This window comes from Callionymus lyra, chromosome 10 (assembly GCF_982586985.1).
Source record: "Callionymus lyra chromosome 10, fCalLyr1.hap1.1, whole genome shotgun sequence".
Taxonomy (NCBI): Eukaryota; Metazoa; Chordata; class Actinopteri; order Syngnathiformes; family Callionymidae; genus Callionymus; species Callionymus lyra.
In genome coordinates, this window is record NC_141827.1 from 8,377,107 (window position 1) to 8,397,298 (window position 20,192).

The window sequence follows — 20,192 nt, forward strand, 5'->3', positions numbered from 1 at the left end:
AATAAGAATACACTTATTTATGTATTATGTGATTCACTCTCAATTCTATAGTAAAAATAAAAAAATGTGCAAAATGAAATAAACGTTTTTCTTACTAGGAGAATCTAGAACCAAAACACTTAATATTTTAAATATAAACTAGTTCAACTTGGAATCAATAGTGAAAAACAAGAGATTTATTTTGTATTTTTTTATTTACAATTTAAAAATTGTATTTTTTTTTTTAAACATCCAAAACATAAGGTTTATTTTTATTTTAGCATTTTCTTTCAATTCACAATTCCACAAAATGCTAATAAAGCTTATTTTAATTAGATTTTTAAAGCTAGAAAAGATTGAAATACAGACTTATTGAACAAAAATTTCACATTGTAACATCATGTTTTGTTTGAAAAATGTTTTCAGTGTTTTTGGAGGCATTAGCATCGACAATTATCTTCACTGTAAATAAGTAATTTATATTTGTAGAATTTTAAAGTTGATCCTGAAAGAAACTGGCAGCCAGTGAAGAGTTTTAAGGATCGGAGAAATGTGAGTTCTTCTACTAGAGCGGGTCAGAATTCTTGCTGCAGTTCAGAGTTTTGTATCAACTGCAGACGAGACAGATCCTTCTTATATAAATAAGAAAACACTTATTTACGTATTATGTGATTCACAGTCACACTTCTGTAGTAAAGAAATAAAGTTTGCAAAATGAAATCAACATTCTTACTAGGAGCAGAGAAATGCCATTAATTAGGACAACAATCTACGACCAAAACACTTAATATTTCAAATATAAACTAGTTCAACTTGGCATCAATAGTGAAAAACCGGAGATTTCTTTTGTATTTTTTTATTTACAATTTAAAATTTTTCTTTTTTTATTTTAAACATCCAAAACATAAGGTTTATTTTTATATGAGCATTTTCTTTCAATTCACAATTCAACGAAATGACAATAAAGCTTATTTTAATTCGATTTTTAAAACTAGAAAAGATTGAAATACAGATTTATTGAACAAAAATCATGTTTTGTTTGAAAAATGTTTTCAGTGTTTTTGGAAGCATTAGCATCGACAATTATCTTCACTGTAAATAAGAAAGTAATTAATTTTTGTAGAATTTTAAAGTTGATCCTGAAAGAAACTGGCAGCCAGTGAAGAGTTTTAAGGATCGGAGAAATGTGAGTTCTTCTACTAGAGCGGCTCAGAATTCTTGCTGCAGTTCAGAGTTTTGTATCAACTGCAGACGAGACAGATCCTTCTTATATAAATAAGAAAACACTTATTTACGTATTATGTGATTCACAGTCACACTTCTGTAGTAAAGAAATAAAGTTTGCAAAATGAAATCAACATTCTTACTAGGAGCAGAGAAATGCCATTAATTAGGACAACAATCTACGACCAAAACACTTAATATTTCAAATATAAACTAGTTCAACTTGGCATCAATAGTGAAAAACCGGAGATTTCTTTTGTATTTTTTTATTTACAATTTAAAATTTTTCTTTTTTTATTTTAAACATCCAAAACATAAGGTTTATTTTTATATGAGCATTTTCTTTCAATTCACAATTCAACGAAATGACAATAAAGCTTATTTTAATTCGATTTTTAAAACTAGAAAAGATTGAAATACAGATTTATTGAACAAAAATCATGTTTTGTTTGAAAAATGTTTTCAGTGTTTTTGGAAGCATTAGCATCGACAATTATCTTCACTGTAAATAAGAAAGTAATTAATTTTTGTAGAATTTTAAAGTTGATCCTGAAAGAAACTGGCAGCCAGTGAAGAGTTTTAAGGATCGGAGAAATGTGAGTTCTTCTACTAGAGCGCCTCAGAATTCTCGCTGCAGTTCAGAGTTTTGTATTAACTGCAGGTTAAGTGTTTTCTTATATAAATAAGAAAACACTTATTTGCGTATTATGTGATTCACAGTCACAGTTATATAGTAAAAATATGCAAAATGAAATAAACGTTTTTATTACGAGGAGCAAAGAAATGCCATTAAAAATTACAACAATCTACGACCAAAATATTTAAAATATAAACTGGCATCAATAGTGAAAAACCTGAGATTTCTTTTTAAAATTTTCTTTAAATGTAATTGTTTTATTCAATTGAAACAGGGCCAATTAAGTAAGTGTGATATTGTGAGTATAATTTAAATAAAAAATACAAAAAAAAGTAGTTGAACAAGCAAAACTAAAATCTCCAAAAAAAAGTTAACCAAACAATAAAATAATCCGAATATAGTTAAATATCGCAGAAAAAGTAACATTCTCGAACGATATCTGAACCAATTAAAATATTAAAGGATCATTAAGAGGTTGGAGTTGTTAAAAAAACAAAAAAACAAAAAAAAAAATCCAGTCTAAGCTTTGACACGTCCTTGGTTTGCCCTGTCATGTGACACAGCAACATACTGGGACATTTAACAAGAAAATATGATCAATGATCTTTATTTTTGCATTTGTTTTCTCCTTGTTCGTTTTATTTGCAGTTTGTTTGTGTGCTGTGGACTAGGAATCTAATGGAGATCTCCAGGGGATTAATAAAGTCCATCTTTCTAATTGACATGATATTTTGTTTAAATTAAACCCACAAGGAGAGATCAGTGAGGGTCAATATTAGGGGTGTGAGAAACTTTCGATACACTGATATATGGCAATATTTAACATGGCAACAATATCCCTTATTTGTGCTTAAAATCGAATATTTACTATCATTTTTTTATGGTTCTTATTTTAATTAAGTGTGTTTACAATTAATTTTATTAATTTATAATTAACGTTTAAATATTTATGCCGTTTGTTAATTTTTGTGTTGCAATTAAACTTCCGGGCCGCTAGATGGCAGCAGTCATTACGTTCCTCCGCCGCTAAAGGAACGATGAAATCCTGCGCGATCACAGTGATGACTGAGTACGAGAGGATACAGTGACTCCAGCAGCTTTTAAAAGCTGATGTTTGGACATATTTTGGTTTGAAAACAAATTAAAGCAGTTACGACTTCGTCAAGAATCATGTGGTCTGTAAATACTACAACACCAGAGTCAAGTACTCGACGATACTACGAATATATACTTGTTACTACAGTATTAAAGTATATCTTATGGTTACCCCTGTATCGATTTAATCTTTTTCATTTCAAAATCTCTTAGTAATACATTTAATAAACCACTTTATGACTTAATTAAAGTGTTTATTAATAAAGCAGTGACTCAAATTTTGCTTTAAAAAAAATAATATTTTGTAAATAAATAACAGGCAGGAAGTGAATATTAAAATATTTACTTCAATTTATTTCAATGATTTTTTTTCATCACTATCTTTTCGCTTTTATCTCGCAAATTCATCCTCTTGCAACCCAGGAAACAAAGAGTTTCAGATTAAAGTGTCTCCAACACTCCTTATTTATGTCGTGTGTCATGTGGTCTGTAAATTCTGCAACACCAGAGTCAAGTACTCAACAATACTGCAAATATAACCTTGTTACTACAGTATCACGATATATCGTATTTTTTGCCCCTGTATCGTGATACGTGTAAACAGATTTGTGACGTAAATTGAGTTTATAGAGATGATTGACCCACATTTTACTCCTGTATAAATCGCAGAAACAGTGAGTGTTTCTCATCTCGCATCATTAGAAAAAGATGCGAGATGAGAAAGCTGTTTTTTTTTTTCTCCTCCCAGCATGCAACACATCGGAGCCTCTAAAAGCTCTTTCTCGCTCAATGAAATCCCACCTTCATTGATGGCAGCAAACATAACACTTCCCTCCATCTGTGACCTCCCTGATCCTTCGCCTTCCTTTGAAAGCGAAGCAACAATGGCTGCTCGGCGCCGAGCGAGGAAAAGATTGCCGCGCCATTGAGCAACGCACGGGCGAGCTCAAGGATGGCGGGTTCACTTTACACCGGAAGACATGATGGAAAACTGCAAATATTGTTATACTCGGAGCTGTTTCTTCTTCGGCGACGACCATCAGTTTAGCCCTGAAAAAACAACAACTTTTGACTCTAAAAAAAACGACATGTTCATGTATCAAAGGAGACTCTACTACCGGGAAAATGTTGATTATATTTCAAAGATCTTGTCGTTTTTGTCTCGTTATTTTAACGTGGAGCAGCGTCTGAAACATCTCTGAGTCTGACATCAGCTGAAAATCTCCGCATAGGAAAAGCTTCTCCCAGCAGCTCACCTCACTCACAGCAGGCGCCGCTCAGCCGCAAATATGACGCAAAAGAATTCTAAATTTACTGCAACTCAGAGCATATTGTTAGAGGAGACCTGGATAGTCGTGTTACTACCAGAACAATGTGTTTGAATAATGATCACAACAGTCAGTTTGTATTAGTACGAGAAATACTGTGTAAGGATTAAAGCTTAGATAAAGTAAATTAAAAAAATAATATTTTATACAGGCACGACAAAGAGATAATGCTATTTTGGATATACTTATTTAATTGTAATTATTCGAATTTTATTTAATTTAATTTGTCTTAATATGTCCATGTTTTATGAGGTAATGTGAAGAAAAGTAATTCACTGTTATACTTATTTATACGCTAAAATAAATGTTTGGAAACTCAAATAAAAGTATTCAGATATAACAAAAATATTTTCTATAAAGTTAATTAAAATACTTTCTGACTATGAGCTAACAAGTGATATTAGATGTGACAACAATAATTTATTTAATTACTAAAACAGTGTATATTTTTATATAAACATTTCAAATTGGCTATGATCACTAGAATTCTTTTCCTTTTTTCACTGGGATTTTTTTTTCAATAATTTGTTTTAAATAGATACATTTTCATAAACAGAACCAACTAAGAAAATGTGATAAGGTTTGACAAAAAAAAGTAGTTAAAAGTAGATCAAAACCAACCACAACAACCAAAACAAAAAGGCAAGGCGTTCAAACTACTAAAAAACTGAACAAATGATAAGAGCCAATAATTGAAAAGTAAAAACTAAGTAACATACAGTAGAAAAAAAGGCAAGGATATAATAAGTATGTCCAAGAAAACACAAGTCCAGAAGACAAATACACGAAGGAGGGAGCGAGGGTGAGTCAAAGCTCACACCAGGCAGAACTGGGAACGAGCCGACGCCGGTCTGTGGAAGTCCTGCGTATTTGAAGGCAGGATAATTGACAGATTTTCAGCAGTCATTAGGACGTCCTGCGACGCACCGTCTGGGTCCAGCCCCTGTCCACTGCCGACAGGACAAGGGAAACAAACAAAGGAAGCAAACAAAATAAAATATATCAAAAGGGTAATTTGCGAAAATTTTTGATATACTGATCCAGTTTATTGTTTAGTTGGTTTATATTCATGTCATCAGCTTTGAAACCCATTTAATTGTGTTTTATTCAAAGAATCTACAACAAGCATGCAGGGATATACATGCCTTCATGAGAAAAAGGATTAAAAATGCAGACGAAAAGGCTGCGCAATAGTTGAGCTCAATTCAAAATGTTTCATCTGGAAAAAAAATCAGCTCCAGATTGTCTTAATCACTCTTCATAACGCTCGACTGGCTTGTTCCGATTCACACGACAGCTGCTGTCGACCGACTTTGAACAAACTCTGCTTGTCAATGTGGAAGAACGTGTCAAATATTTATAAACATACAGTCAACAAAAGGAATTTTTGACCAGGCACGTTAGGGGTCTGCTCTCAACATCTTCCCCACCTCGTACTGCAACCTGTGCAGGAAGACACACACCTACATACAGTGTGTGTGTTTGTGTGTGTGTGTGTATGTGTGCACAAGGGGAATAAACCTAAAATCCATATGCATTGTGATGTTTTATTTATGTTAAAAGCCGTAAAAATAGCAATTTATTCCGAGGCTGTAAATAATCTTCATCTCAGGAGGCCAGTATTGAAACAGAATGATATTAATGCATATATAATGAATATGTTGCAGCATTTGTGCGTTGCAGTGGTTGTCTTCATGATCTCACTGCGCTCCATCCTTCTTCTCTTCTTCCCGACACGAAAATGGATAAACACCGACATTAATGGATGTTAGTTTTAGTTGGTTTTACGGAAGGTGCAGAAAATACGTTTTCACGTGATTTATCTTTTTATTATTATTTGGTGACAAACGTGTCAAAGGTTTTTAATTAAACCTCTAGATCATCATTAACTAAAAGGAAATGTATGACTCAGTTATTAATTATATTGTTATGTAACTTATGTACTTTTTTCAGTTTCGATTTAAATTCAACAGCGAATATTTGTCTCTAGAACAGTTAGTTGGCCTGCTTTCCATTTCTTAGAATAAATCCCAGCACTATTGAATTGGAGCTTAAATCTGAGTTCATAGTCTTAGGTAGAAATGTGATTTAACCTTTCACTTTTCATTAAGACCCTAAAATTTTGATTTCAAAAAACACATTTTAATACCAGCTTAAGAATTCCTTCCAAAGAGGATTTGATGGCGATCGTTTTAGGTCCCAAAAACAAAGGTAGTACGAACCTCTACTTGTCCAAAAATGTTGGTATATATGAATATATTGCCAAAAACAGACAATACCAATAATAGAGCATCGAGCAACTTTATTAAACTTCCAACCAATCATGCGACGCGTAGCCGATCATGGCGCTTCAAGTCATCATGGTGGCCTCCGACGCAACAGGTGGCGCTATTATAGCAATATTTTTATATCGAATTTAAAATGCCACGAATATAAAAATATTGAATTTAGAAACTTTATTTTGGAATGATTGGACTTAGAATATCCAACTATGTGTGTAAAAAACAACAACATATGTTTTTAAAAATATACAAAATTTTAAATTTATTTTTTAAAATAAATAAATTCAACATTTTTAATATACAACAATTCCAGAAAAAGGAAGAAGTACATTTCTACCTTTTAAAATTCAATATTCTGATACTCTGCTTTATCTATACTAGTATATTTGCACAAAAAGTGATTTCCCATTTTTAATTGTAACTTTTAAAATATATACTAAACACATCTATTCAATTGTCTAACTTGTTATTTTGACCTTGCAATACATTCTGTTGTTTTTATTTGGAATTAAAATATGAATAAATGATGTTATATAAGGCCTTTTAATATATTGTTATTATGTTTAATACTTATTAATTAGTTCCATGGAATTCTGTTAAAGTATTGCTTTAAGAATACAATTAATAAATCAATATAATAATAGAACATAGTACAGTTTGTTAAAGAATAAGTAAAACTGGTGAATGTTATTCATGTTATGTAATGGAAGTAAAATTAATTAAAAGGAATCAAACAAACATCATGTCACAACACTTACACTAAGTTCATGCAGTCAGACGTCTAAGAATGAAAAGTTATTTATTCATTTAAAGCCTTTTTTATACACAAACTGAAGACGATAACATGCAATATTAACTGTGTCTTGAGCAGAAATACTCTTCAAGCTTTTCTCCAAAGATCTCAAGGAAGGGCGGTCACCACGATATTGCACTTTTTTGTCTTCAGAGATGAAAGCTTTAGCTCCTCTTTTTTTTTTTTGGATCAACACTGCATCAAAAATGCTGCAAATTATCTGAAAGAAGTCGACACAGACGGAGATTGAACAGAAACAAAAAACCCCATTTTTTACAGTAAAACCTCGAGAAAAAAACATTCGACAACTGAAGAAAATCAAGTATCTCAGGGGGTTTAGAGATAGACAAACGTTTCCCTAAACACAAAAAGAGTCAAAAATCAGTGCTTGTTTTTAAAGTGATTTTCTAGAAGGTTGAAGCTATAGCTGAGAGAAAATGTGATGAAAGGTTTTCTTTTTGATCCGTGTGAAGCTCTGGGTGTGCTGCCTGTGAAACACCTCTATTAGGGTGAGCTCCACTGCGGTAGTGAGGAGCATCACTGCAGTGCTGCTGATCTACTGCATCTAGCGCCATCTGTCTGTCAGAGTGGCTACTGCAATAGTCAATATAACATGAATCTGTCCATGTTTTAAAGTAAGTATGACTATTTTTCAATCTGTAAACGTAGGTTCCTCCTCTGGATTCATGTGGTTGAACCATCTAACAACGGAAATAAATAGTGTTTAAATCAAGATATTGTTGTCGGGGGGTTTTCTGGAGCTCATGTTGTGCGACGGGCGGTTCCAACCATGCATTGTGTTGAAGGTTTTTGACTCGGGACCTCTGCCCTGCAGGCTTCCTACTACCTGGCCTTCTGTGCTTGTGCAAATCTCCTGAGAAAGACTCCACTTCCTGTCCTGGCCCAGGGTTGCGATAAAAAGCTTCCCCACTCGCTGTTATTCTGGTGTGTGTGTGTCTGTTCCACGCATTTTTTCGATTAGCGAAGGTGTGTCGTGTTGTGTGTTCTTTTCCTAGCGAGATTATTTCTGTTAGCTTGAAGTTTGACTCTTGAATTTTTTACATTTAAGTTGAGAAAACAGATCCGATCATGAAGAAACCAGTGAGAACTATAACGTAAACAAACCTCTGTCGTCTGCCAGAGATTTGGTTCAGAGTCGAAACCTCGAAGATGAAGCTTCGCGAAGCGTCGACTCATTTTTTGGGGGGTTTACTCAACGGCACTACTGGTTGTGTAATCTTTGTCTTTTAGCAAAGTATTTTAACAAAATCCTCAGGAGCGCCATCTACTGAGCTCTGAAAGAGACACTGCTTCATGAAGCTTCGTCGGCACATCACGACCAAAATGTTACACACAGTGTGCGGCTGAACAAACAGTAACGCAACAAGAAATCTAACAAGAATATACGACTCCATTTTGAAAGAATAATTGTAGTAGTGATGTGTTGATGAAGCTTCATGAAACAGTGTCATTAAGTTCAGAGTCCACTAGATGGCGTCTCTGCACTATTTTCCTTTGTTTTGAACAACTGTTCTAATGAAACATCATTTTTAAACTGATGGCGCCACCTACTGACCTCTGAACAACATGACACTGTTTCATGAAGCTTCACCAGCACATCACTAGCTTTTAACAGAGAGCATCTTTGTTCGTCACAGGGAGACTCTTCATAACACCAGAGACACTAGTTCCATCCAATAGCAAAATTAACTGGAGATGGTCTTGACAATTACATTTTTGTTTTAATGTGAACATCTTTTGCAGGGGCCACTTTGGAGGACAACATTTGGCCCCTGGACCCTGGAGGTTTTGATCATATGCTTGAAGTATCCAGACAAAGAGTGGAGAAGGAGAAGAGAAATGTTCTCCGATCTGAATAATTATCCTGGTCATAGTTGTGTCAACAGTTGACTGTGATTGTGAAGGTTCAGGTTTAGACTGAAGATTAGAATTGATGTATGTCTGCCTTGGAAACGGTGCCCAGGATGTTCACCACTAGGTGGCGGTAATTAGACAGACAGAGAAAATCAACATGTTGATAGAAAACGTCTCAAGTAGCAGCAAAGACGAGCATGTGTTCAATATTAAACGATTATAAGAAGAAAAGATATTGAAACCTGGAGAACTGCAGTCGTGATGAAGCTCAGTGAAGTGAACCGGTCAATATATTACACGAGATTCAAATAAACAGAGATATGAACATCTTGAGATACGAATATCACAAGATACAAATACCTCAAGATACGAATATCTTGCAATACTAATACCTTGAGATACAAGTAACTAAAAATACAAATATCTTGTGATACAAATACCTCGAGATACAAATATCTCCAAATATGAATATCTCGTTATATAAACATCTCGAGATACGAATGTCACAAGATACAAATACCTCAAGATACGAATATCTTGCAATACTAACACCTTGAGATACAAGTACCTCAAAATACAAATATCTTGTGATATAAATACCTCGAGATACAAATATCTCCAAATATGAATATCTCGTTATACAAACATCTCGAGATACGAATGTCACAAGATACAAATACCTCAAGATACTAATATCTTGCAATACTAATACCTTGAGATACAAGTACCTCAAAATACAAATATCTTGTGATACGAGTACCTCGAGATACAAATATCTCCAAATATGAATATCTCGTTATACAAACACCTCGAGATACAAATGTCACAAGATACAAATACCTGACAATACGAATATCTTGTGATAAGAATACCTAAAATATGAATATCTCGTGATATCTCAAGATACGAATATCTTGTGATACTGATACTCTGAGATACAAGTACCTCAAAATACGAATATCTCCTGATACAAATATCTTGAGATACGAATATCACAAGATACAGATACCTTAATATAGGAATATATCGTGATACGAATACCTCAATATATGAATATCTCGTGATGCAAATACCTCGAGATACGAATATCACAAGATACAAATATCTCGACATAGGAATATCTCTTGATACAAATATCTTGTCATACTAAAACCTTGTGATACGAATATCACAAGATACAAATACCTCAAGATACAAATATATTTTGATACTAATACCTTGACATACAAGTACCTCAAAATACAAATATCACGTGATACAAATATTACAAGATACGAATATCATGAGATACGAATATTTCAAGACACTAATACCTCGAGACACGAATCTCTCGAGATACAAATACCTCAAGAACGTTATATCTCATGACATGAGTATATTCAAGACACGAATACCTCAAGACATATATATATATATATCACAATATACGAAAATCTCGTGAACTGTTATCTTGAGATAAAAAAGAATTGTCACCTCCGGGGCTCCGTAGAAACACATGTACCTCCTGCAACTCAGGAGTCAAAATAGAAAAATAAAATAATCTTGTGATTCTTGAAAACACAAATGTACTTTCGTGTCTCTGGTCCCTCAGTGTCACACCAGGTCCTACTGCGACTCCAGAGACTCATGGTTTCAGGCTCCGTTGACAGTATCTACAGTGTTTCTGTTTCATCAGCAGCTCAGGGTGGACGTCCTCATCCGTCCTCATCCGTCCTCATCCGTCCTCATCCGTCCTCATCCGTCCTCCTCCGCCTCGTCCTCGTCCTCCGTCATGGAGGGGTACGGCCGGCCCTGGTCCAGGTTGACGTAGGTGACCTTCAGGTTGATGTAGTGCTCCCCGCTCAGACCCTGCAGGATGCGCTGAACCTCCGAGAACAAGGTGTTGAACAGAGGTCTGTGGTCGGGCTCCGGGTCCCAACACGTCAGCATGACGGCGTAGCTGCAGGTTAAGTTAGCACGTTAGCTCTAGCATCTCAAACTAGGATTAGGATCGAAAGTTCTCACAGAGCGTCCGGGCAGAACTGAGGCTGCGGCAGCCGACGTCCCTTCATAAGGTAATGGGTGATGTCGTAAGGGTCTACGTCGGGGTACGGACTCGCACCTCGGGTCAGCAACTCCCACAGCAGGATGCCATATGACCACTGGAAATATATACATGACATAATCAATACAATATCTCGTTTTGACCAGATTATTACAGCAAATACACAATGAAATTAAACAAAATACTTTGATTAATGAATTGATTATGTGACGTTGAATTATATTTTTACTTTTGTCATTGAAATAATTTATTCAGATATTGAATTAATTCATTAATTAACTTTGAAAACATATACAAAGTAAACATAACAAAGTTTGTAGCAAATGTACACAGATAGCCATAAAAAATAAATAATATATACATTTATTTTGTCTGGTGTTATCTATATTACAAAATATAACGTGGTATTTGAAAATATATATATTATATGCATTATTATTATTATTAATATTATTAAAACACATCATCCAACAGTTATCATTCTATATTTTCCTCATACAGTACTTATGTATTATATATAAATAATAATATTAATAATAATATATTATATAATATTCTTTTGTACCTTTTTTTTTTAAACAGTTTTATTTTTGTACTTTGTTTTTGTACTGTCATCAAGTTTGACAGGTTTTTGAGGATGTGAAACACAGATTTTCACAAGAGTTTAAAATGTTAAGTTTTTGAATAAACAATATTCCTAAAACAAAATAGAAAAACGTATAGAAGTACAACAAGAATGTTGTTTCTAATACATTTTATGTTTTGGTTTGATTCATTGAAATGTTTTAAACAAGTAAAAAGAGAAGTAGAAAACAATTTAAATGTGGAAATAATATAAAGTTGACGACCTCAAACTTTGAGAATATATAGGAATTAAACTTTTTTAAAGTGTATTTATCTATTTATTATTAATATATGTTTTTTTTGTACAGCTGTCATTCCATCTACTAGTTATGTAGCGGAACTATTTAGCCAAGAGACACAAGTTTAAGCTTAAAAGACAGAAAACATTTACTTAGATTTATGGTCTTTATATTTGCACTTTGTTCTTTTTAATTTGTGCTTTGAAACTATCGTCTGCTATGAACTGGAAACCTAATTTCCCGAAAGTTATCTCCGGAGGGATTAATAAAGACTATCTAATAATAAAGTCTTAAACATTAGCAATAATGATAGAAATAATAATAGTTATTAGGCCAATAAGATTTCTCATAGGAACAACAACAACAACAATAATAATAATTTTATTTATTTATTCATGAACACAAAACGTTGATTATAAGTTCTACATGGAGGATCATGATTATAAGGTAAGGTAAGGTAAGGTAAAACTTTATTGATCCCTCAGGAGGTCTCCTTTGGGAAATTGTTTGAAATTATGATCCAAAAGCTGTTATTGATCAGGGGTCTCAAACTTGCAGTGCGACCCCTGGCCCATTTGTGGCCCTTGAGATGATATAATGTGGCCCCTTTATTAAATGTCAAAAACATCACATTAAAATGAAAGTAACACAACAGGAATCCAGAAAAAAACATTACAAAACATAAATACAATTTTGACTAAAGACGCTAAAAGACAAGATAGATATTTGACTAAAAAGATGGACTCACCACGTCAGACTTGGTGGTGAACTTCTGTGTCTGCAGACTCTCGATGGCCATCCACTTGACCGGCAGCTTGGCTCTCTTGTGGTCCTGAATGCTGTAGTACTCTTTATCGAAGATGTCCCGGGCCATGCCGAAGTCTGCCACCTTCACCGTGAACGTTTCGTCCAGCCTGAGGAGGGAAACACCACGTTTGAAAATCGCTTTAGACCAGGAATGTCAAACTAAAACAAACACAATCTTCAGACAGTCGAGCTTGTGGCTCAGAAAAGATACACGGATATTTGTAAAAAGAGTTAAACTTCTATTGAAGCAGTTTGATGAATGTATAAAGTATCGTTCTGGGTAATTAATATGAAACATTAATCTAAACAGTTTTTTAGCAAACCGTCAAGTAAAAAATTGCTCCCACTTAAAAAGAAAAGAGCTTCAATCCCAAAAATATTTTCAATCACTCAAATGTTAGCTCTAAAGTTTAGTAAAACATTTATAAAAAAAGGAAAACGATTTGAATAGAAAAGTAAGTTCAATCAAAATAAAAAAATGTCACTAAATAAGATTATTGAAAGTATAAGACGTAAATAAAATTCAAAATTAGGTGCTGGAGTCACTGTATCCTCTCGTCCTCAGTCATCATTCGTCCTTCAGATGTGGAGGATGTAAGGACTGTTGCCATCTAAAGGCCGGAAGTTTAATTGCAACACAAAAATGAACAAAAATATTTGTTAATTGTAATTAAATTAAATAAATATTTGATTTTAATATATACTTCAATATTATAAACCATAAAATAAATATATGCAAATAAAATATGTGTTAAAAGAAAAAACTGTTTTCAATAAAAGAAAAACTTAGCTGAATCAAAATAATAGTTTCTTAAATCAAAAATATTGTTTTCAATCAAATAAAAAAAATGCTTCAATTTAAAAAAAAAAGTTTACCACTAAAACGTTAGTTCAGTCAAAATATACTGTATATATTAATAATAAATATAATAAATATATATATATATTATATCACGATTTCATTGGAAAAGTATGTTCAATCAAAAGAAACAAAATTCTTATTTTCATAAATTAAAGTGGATTAAACTTAATATTCAAATATGATGTGATCAAAAGAAAATGACTTATTTTTGTTATTTAAAATAAAGTGTAAAAGGTTAGTCAATCCAAAAGAAAACAAATTACATGACGTTTCTTTTTTTAATAAAAAAAGTTGCTTCAATCAAGAACTTTGAAAAAATGTTATTTCAAACAAAATACAAATATTTAAATTAAAAATGTAAATAGTTAAAAAAAATATATAAAAAAAGTTTGAATACTTTGATTGAAGCAACTTTCCATTCATTAATAAAGAAACAAATCCATGCACTTGGTGACAGACGTCAGTGTAAACACACGGAGATCAAGTTTTTCTATCGCCTCACATGCAGTTCCGTGCGGCCAGGTCTCTGTGAACGAACTTCTTCTGGGCCAGATACTCCATCCCTTTGGCCACCTGCAGGCCGAAGCCGATGAGATCCTTGACCGTCGGGTTCTGAAAGGAAGAAAGAAATCCGTGTGAAACCGTCGCCACTGACGCAAGCGTTTCCAAGGCCGGCGTCGCTCACTCTGTTCTGCGAGCGGATGAAGTGACGCAGGTCGCCGTGCTTCATGTACGGCAGCACCACCATGGGAAGTCCTTCTTTGGGCAGCAGGATGCCGAGCAGCGACAGAATGTTGGGGTGATGGAAGCCCTTCATGATGATGCCCTCCCTGAGGAACTGCTCCACCTCCCTCAGGTCTGTGATTCCTGGCAACGTTTCCCGGGTTACACGAGGTTTGTTTTTTGGAAGATAGATATTTGGACCTACTGTTGAGGGACTTCAAGGCGCAGTGGATCTCCTGCTTGTTGCTGTCCAGCAGGTACCCGTGGTAGACCGTCCCGAAGTGACCTGAAGACGGGATGAACACGATGTTTGATACTGCAGTGAATTGGCAGGAATGTAGCCATATCATGATTTATATCACAATTCAGAGACAACAATACAATATATAGTAATACTGTGGGAACGAGTATATATTGTGTAGTATTGTCGAGTACTTGACTCTGGTGTTGCAGAATTTACAGACCACATGACTCTTGATGAAGTCGTAACTGTTTTCATTTGTTTTCAAACCAAAATATGTCCAAACATCAGCTTTAAAAGCCTCTGTAGTCACTGTATCCTCTCGTCCTCAGTTATCCTTAGGATTTCATTGTTCCTTTAGCTTCAGAGGATGTAATGACTGATGATATCTAGTGGCCAGAAGTTTAATTGCAACACAAAAATAAACAAATGCAGTAAATATTGCAGAATTTTGATTCATTCATTGACAACCGCTTTATCCCTTATGGGGAGACTGGAGTCTATCCCAGAATCTTAGGGCAAGAGGCAGGGGACACCCAGGACAGGACGCCAGTCTGTTGCAGGGCACACAAAGTCAGACAACCATTCACACACACACTCATATCTATGGACAGTTTCCCAAAGTTCTCAATTAACCTCTGTATGTGTTTGGACTGTGGGAGGAAACCGGAGTGGCCGGAGTAAACCCACACAACACGGGGAGAACATACAAACAGAAAGGTTGTCTTGGCCTGGAATCGAACCAGCAACCTTCTTGCCGTGCACCCATATATTTTTTAATTTTATACACAATTTATGGAAAACCATCTAAGAGCTATGATGGAAATAAAATTAGATTTGAACGTAAAAAGAATACAGTTCAGTTGAATATTGACACAGTATTGTGAAAATAATTATAATTATCGCGATATATTGGTGTATCGAAATTTTATCACAACCCTAGTAATGATGATTAAAAATATGTTTTAGCTATTAATCACATGATTTGGGGGTATTTTAGAAGTTCAGGGATTTTTTTCGCCACTTAGTGGAAGAGGACTTAAGGACTGCTGCCATCTAGTGGCTGGAAGTGTAATTGCAACACAAAAAAATAACAAATGCAGCATGTTATTTGTAAATAAATAAATACGAAAATTATTTTATACACAATCCATGGAAAAACTATCAAATAATTATGATGAAAACAAGATCAGCTTTGAAAGCAAAAATAAATCGATACAGTTCAGTTGAATATTGATACGGTATTGTGAAAATAATTATCACGATATATCGGAATTCTTTTTTTTAGTAACGATGTTTTACATTTTTTTTTGTTTCCGCTTTAAGTCACATGATAGATGGGTATTTACAAAGAAAAGAGTTGTATTTGAGATCAACCCTCATATCAAGGATTTTATTGCTCCTTTAGCTGCGAAGGACGTTATGACTGCCCTCTAGTGGCCGGAAGTTTAATTGCAACACAAAAATGGCGTCCATATTTGCAAATAAATCGATTCTGTTGAATATAAATACTGTATCTTGAAATAAAAACTGCGATACATCGTTGTATCGACATTTTCCCTCTCGGGTTCAAGACGGAAGGAGGTGGATGACCTTTGCCGATGATCTGGCTGTCCTCCACCCGGAGCATCTCCACGGGGATCAACACGTCCTTGACCTCCGCCAGGATGTCGGAGTTGAGGCTGGTCATGGAGATGGAGTCTTGAGGCATCAGAGGAACGGCCAGATGGTCCTGGCTGGCGGCGTACATCATGCCTGGGAACGACATTCCTGCCGAACCCGACGTCTGGCTGGACAGATGTACTGCAGGAAAGGAGAATTATTTTGTTAGAAAAATTAATATTTTTGTCTTCATTGATGTAACACATTGTATGTTGTTATAGTATTTGACTGTTAATGTTCATATTTTGTTGAATGTTTTTACCTTCTACAGCGTATAATGTGAAGGCCATGTTCAAGAAGCGTTTTCTTGTCTTGAGTAAATGGTGAAATAATAATTTACCGTCATTTCAATCGATCTTCGGACAGAGAAGCTACATGCTAACTTTAGCGTCTGATAGTTAGCGTCTGATAGTTAGCGTCTGATAGTTAGCGTCTGATAGTTAGCGTCTGATAGTTAGCGTCTGATAGTTAGCGTAGTGAGTGACTTGAATCTTTTTCCTTTTTTTAACTTCTTGGCCCCTGAATTAGTTAGAGTTTCAAAACTTGGCCCCTTGCTTGGTGAAGTTTGACAACCTTTATAATAACATATAAAAATATATAATAATATGTAATAACATATACTAAAATATAATAACATATAAAAACGTTTTTATTAGCTTAAATCAATATTTAGTCCATAAAAAAGTGAATTAAATGAATTAATTTTCTTTAATCTAACTTATTTTTCTTCTTTTTGCTTATTAACTTATAACATTGTTCTTATATTATTATTTTATTTTTATTATTTTCTAAAAAAAAATATTTTCATTTTAGTCTAACAATGTCTTTAATTCATTGCATGATATCAATTACTTTTCTTCAGGGGCCACACTATATACTGTGACTGTTTTAAGGGGCCGTCAAACCAATAGAAACGACAAACAAAACCTTTAAAAAAATATATACAGTATATATAAAATCATGCATTTTATAACAAAGCTAAACAAGCAAAACAAAAATGTCGACACATTGTGTTGTTTTTTAAATCCACTTCAATTTTTTTTTGAGGAAAAACAAATACTCACTTGTGTGTGTTTATTCATGTATTTAAAATGGAGAAAACGTAAAATAATACATATCATTTTGTGAATTGTTTATTTTTATGAAAAAAATGTATTTTAAAAAGTATGTTAAAGCAAGAGTTTGTCTTTATTTTGTCCTGACATCTCACCGTCTTAAAATATATCCATATACTAGTGATTGTGTTGATGAAGCTTCATGAAACAGTGTCATTATCTTCAGAGTCCACTAGATGGCGTCTCTGAACTATTTTCCTTTGTCTTGAACAACTGTTCTAATGAAACATCATTTTTAAACTGATGGCGCCACCTACTGACCTCTGAACAACATGACACTGTTTCATGAAGCTTCACCAGCACATCACCAAGTATATAAACGTCAAATAAAAACCTTGAACAATCCTCACCGCGTCTGTAGTCTCCTGTCGGGGAAACATCTCTTTGGAGGGTGGAACGATTGAAAGAAAACACGTTGGACAAACGATTCTCTATTGTTTCTGAAAGAAAAACAATCAAAAATTTCAGTTAAAAACCATACATTTTCTGCAGTCAACACGATGAAAATCACATTTTTAGTCATAAATAAATGAAATAAATGATATTCAAATATAATAGTCAATTTTTTTGACCCAGGATTTCAGTTGAAATGATCTTGTCTCACCTCTTTTCTTCTTCCTCAGGTGTCTCATGATGACCAGCGCCGTCCCAGCACCCAACACCAGGGCGCCGATGATGGCCAGGACGATGCCGAGGATCATGGTGGTGTTGTTGGACACGTCGTTGAAGACGGTGCCCACGTCGTGAACCCGGTGGTTCACCGACACCTGCAGACAGAAGCTGGTGTCAGCGAGAGCTTCCGACTCCGCTACGCCCTCGAACCCTCCACTCACTCTGACGGGGGAACCCTCGCCGGGGATGACCAGGCCTTTGGGGATCCTGCAGGTCAACTCGTTCAGCAGGACCTGGGCGTTACAGTTCACCCCCCCGATGGTCATCACGACCTTCATGCACTCTTCCACCAGATTCAACTTGCTGTGCTGGAGACAGAGAAACGACACACAACTTTGTGACGACAAATGACGAGTCAAGTACACACAATCAAAAACAACAGCACACTAAAATGTTATTTACACATTATTTTAGGTGGATTTTATAATCATAACATAACATTTACAATTAAGACAAAAAAAAAGAAAACTTGAAAAAATTCATTAATAAAATGACAATATTTAATAAGGTTTCTTTGATTGTTTTTAAAGATTACAATTTTTGAATTGAAAATAAAATACACTAACTGCTAAATAAAACGTTATTATGCCATTTATTATGTAAAAAAATGTAAAATCCTTTCCCATGAAAGTAAGTAAGTAAGTAATTTGTATTTATATAGCGCTTTTCCAGACCAGGGTCACAAAGCGCTTAAACAATCTAAACAATTCTCACTAAAGGACAAATTAAAGACAGAAAAGATCTTTAACAAGCGAAATGTAGAGTTAAATTAGTAATAAAATGGTAACATATCCATCAGAAATATTTCTTAGTTCAGGCTTTTCCTTGATTTTCTGGAACTCCTGTTGTGTTATCAGTTTTATCTTGACCTTTAAAGTATATACTTTATTGAATATTGTTTTGATTGTTTAAGCGCTTTGTGACCCTGGTCTAGAAAAGCGCTATATAAATAAAAATGGCTTACTTACTTACTTACTTACTTTAACCTCATCTGAGCATGTGGCTTTTAGTGTTTTTTTTTTATTCTTATTTGATGTGTTTTTCCCAAATAAAGTGGTGCAAATGTATTTTACTGAAAGGACCATATTTTATCATCCCATCATTATTTTTTTTACTAGTTTTAGATGTACCTTTTAATTTGTATATCTTTAAAACAAACATCAATTATTTCATATTATTTTTCAAAATAAAAATGTACAATACATTTACAATAATCAAATTAAATAAATACTAAATTAGGAGGAGTGTTATCTTAAATGAGTTCCACACGAGAATTAAAGAGATTAAAAAGTGATATATTTAAGTTAGTTGTGGGTTTTTTCACAAAATAAAATAAAAACAAAGAAATGTATGATATTAACTGAATTGGAAATAATTAAAGAATAAAATAAAGTTAAAATGAAAACCTTCAAATTTGTTAGTTTTTCTACTAATCAGTTTAATTGAAAAACAATTTCCTTTCGAAAAACCCTGGTCAGCCCTGAAGGATCATCCCTGGACAACCTGGAGTACAAAGAAAGATTCTACTAACGTGCAGAGAAACCTCTGTGTCTCCAGGCTTCAGCCGCAAAACCTTTTCTTCATTTTCAAAGGGAATGATCTTGATGTTGGGATGGTAGTCGAAGCAACCCTGCCAGAGATTCCTTTTCCCGTCCATGTGTATGGAGATGTTCCCCTGGTTGGATTTCTCCTCGGACACGTCGATCTTTACGGCGGGAACGCGACACTCCATGTGGGTGGAGTTCCTCGGACCGGAACATTCCTGAAGAGAAGTCGCCATGATGAAGATTCTGGTTATTTATTGGAAGACAGAACGACGGTCAACGTACTCGCTCGAAGGACGGAAATGGAGCGGTACTGGAAGTGAACTGGATCAGGGTGTTGTGAGCAGAATCCAGGTGTTGACCCATTATGACCACTTTGGAGCCACTGAAAGGAAAAAAACGTTAGAACATAAAAGTACAAACCTCAGTATAACTTTAACGCTCTA

General features: G+C 34.4%; 1 protein-coding gene across 2 annotated transcripts in view; it reads right to left on the reverse strand.

Annotated features, from left to right (window-relative positions):
* Positions 1-7,327: 7,327 nt before the first annotated feature.
* Positions 7,328-20,192, reverse strand: part of LOC148070143 (macrophage-stimulating protein receptor-like) — a 31,580-nt gene continuing 18,715 nt past the window's right edge. The window contains exons 10-22 of one of the 2 annotated variants that reach the window (XR_015712944.1): positions 20,032-20,131; positions 19,734-19,964; positions 18,364-18,510; positions 18,135-18,297; positions 17,881-17,970; positions 16,347-16,556; positions 14,718-14,798; positions 14,475-14,656; positions 14,292-14,401; positions 12,869-13,034; positions 11,218-11,354; positions 10,054-11,152; positions 7,328-9,893 (exon numbers count right to left, since the gene is read on the reverse strand). Coding sequence is in view for 1 of the 2 variants with exons in the window: in XM_087801646.1 (XP_087657772.1) it covers positions 10,948-11,152; positions 11,218-11,354; positions 12,869-13,034; positions 14,292-14,401; positions 14,475-14,656; positions 14,718-14,798; positions 16,347-16,556; positions 17,881-17,970; positions 18,135-18,297; positions 18,364-18,510; positions 19,734-19,964; positions 20,032-20,131 (1,822 nt within the window). In the remaining variant the exon portion in view is untranslated. Of the gene's footprint in view, positions 11,153-11,217; positions 11,355-12,868; positions 13,035-14,291; positions 14,402-14,474; positions 14,657-14,717; positions 14,799-16,346; positions 16,557-17,880; positions 17,971-18,134; positions 18,298-18,363; positions 18,511-19,733; positions 19,965-20,031; positions 20,132-20,192 lie in introns of both variants that reach the window. The other variant, XM_087801646.1, reaches the window with a different exon arrangement.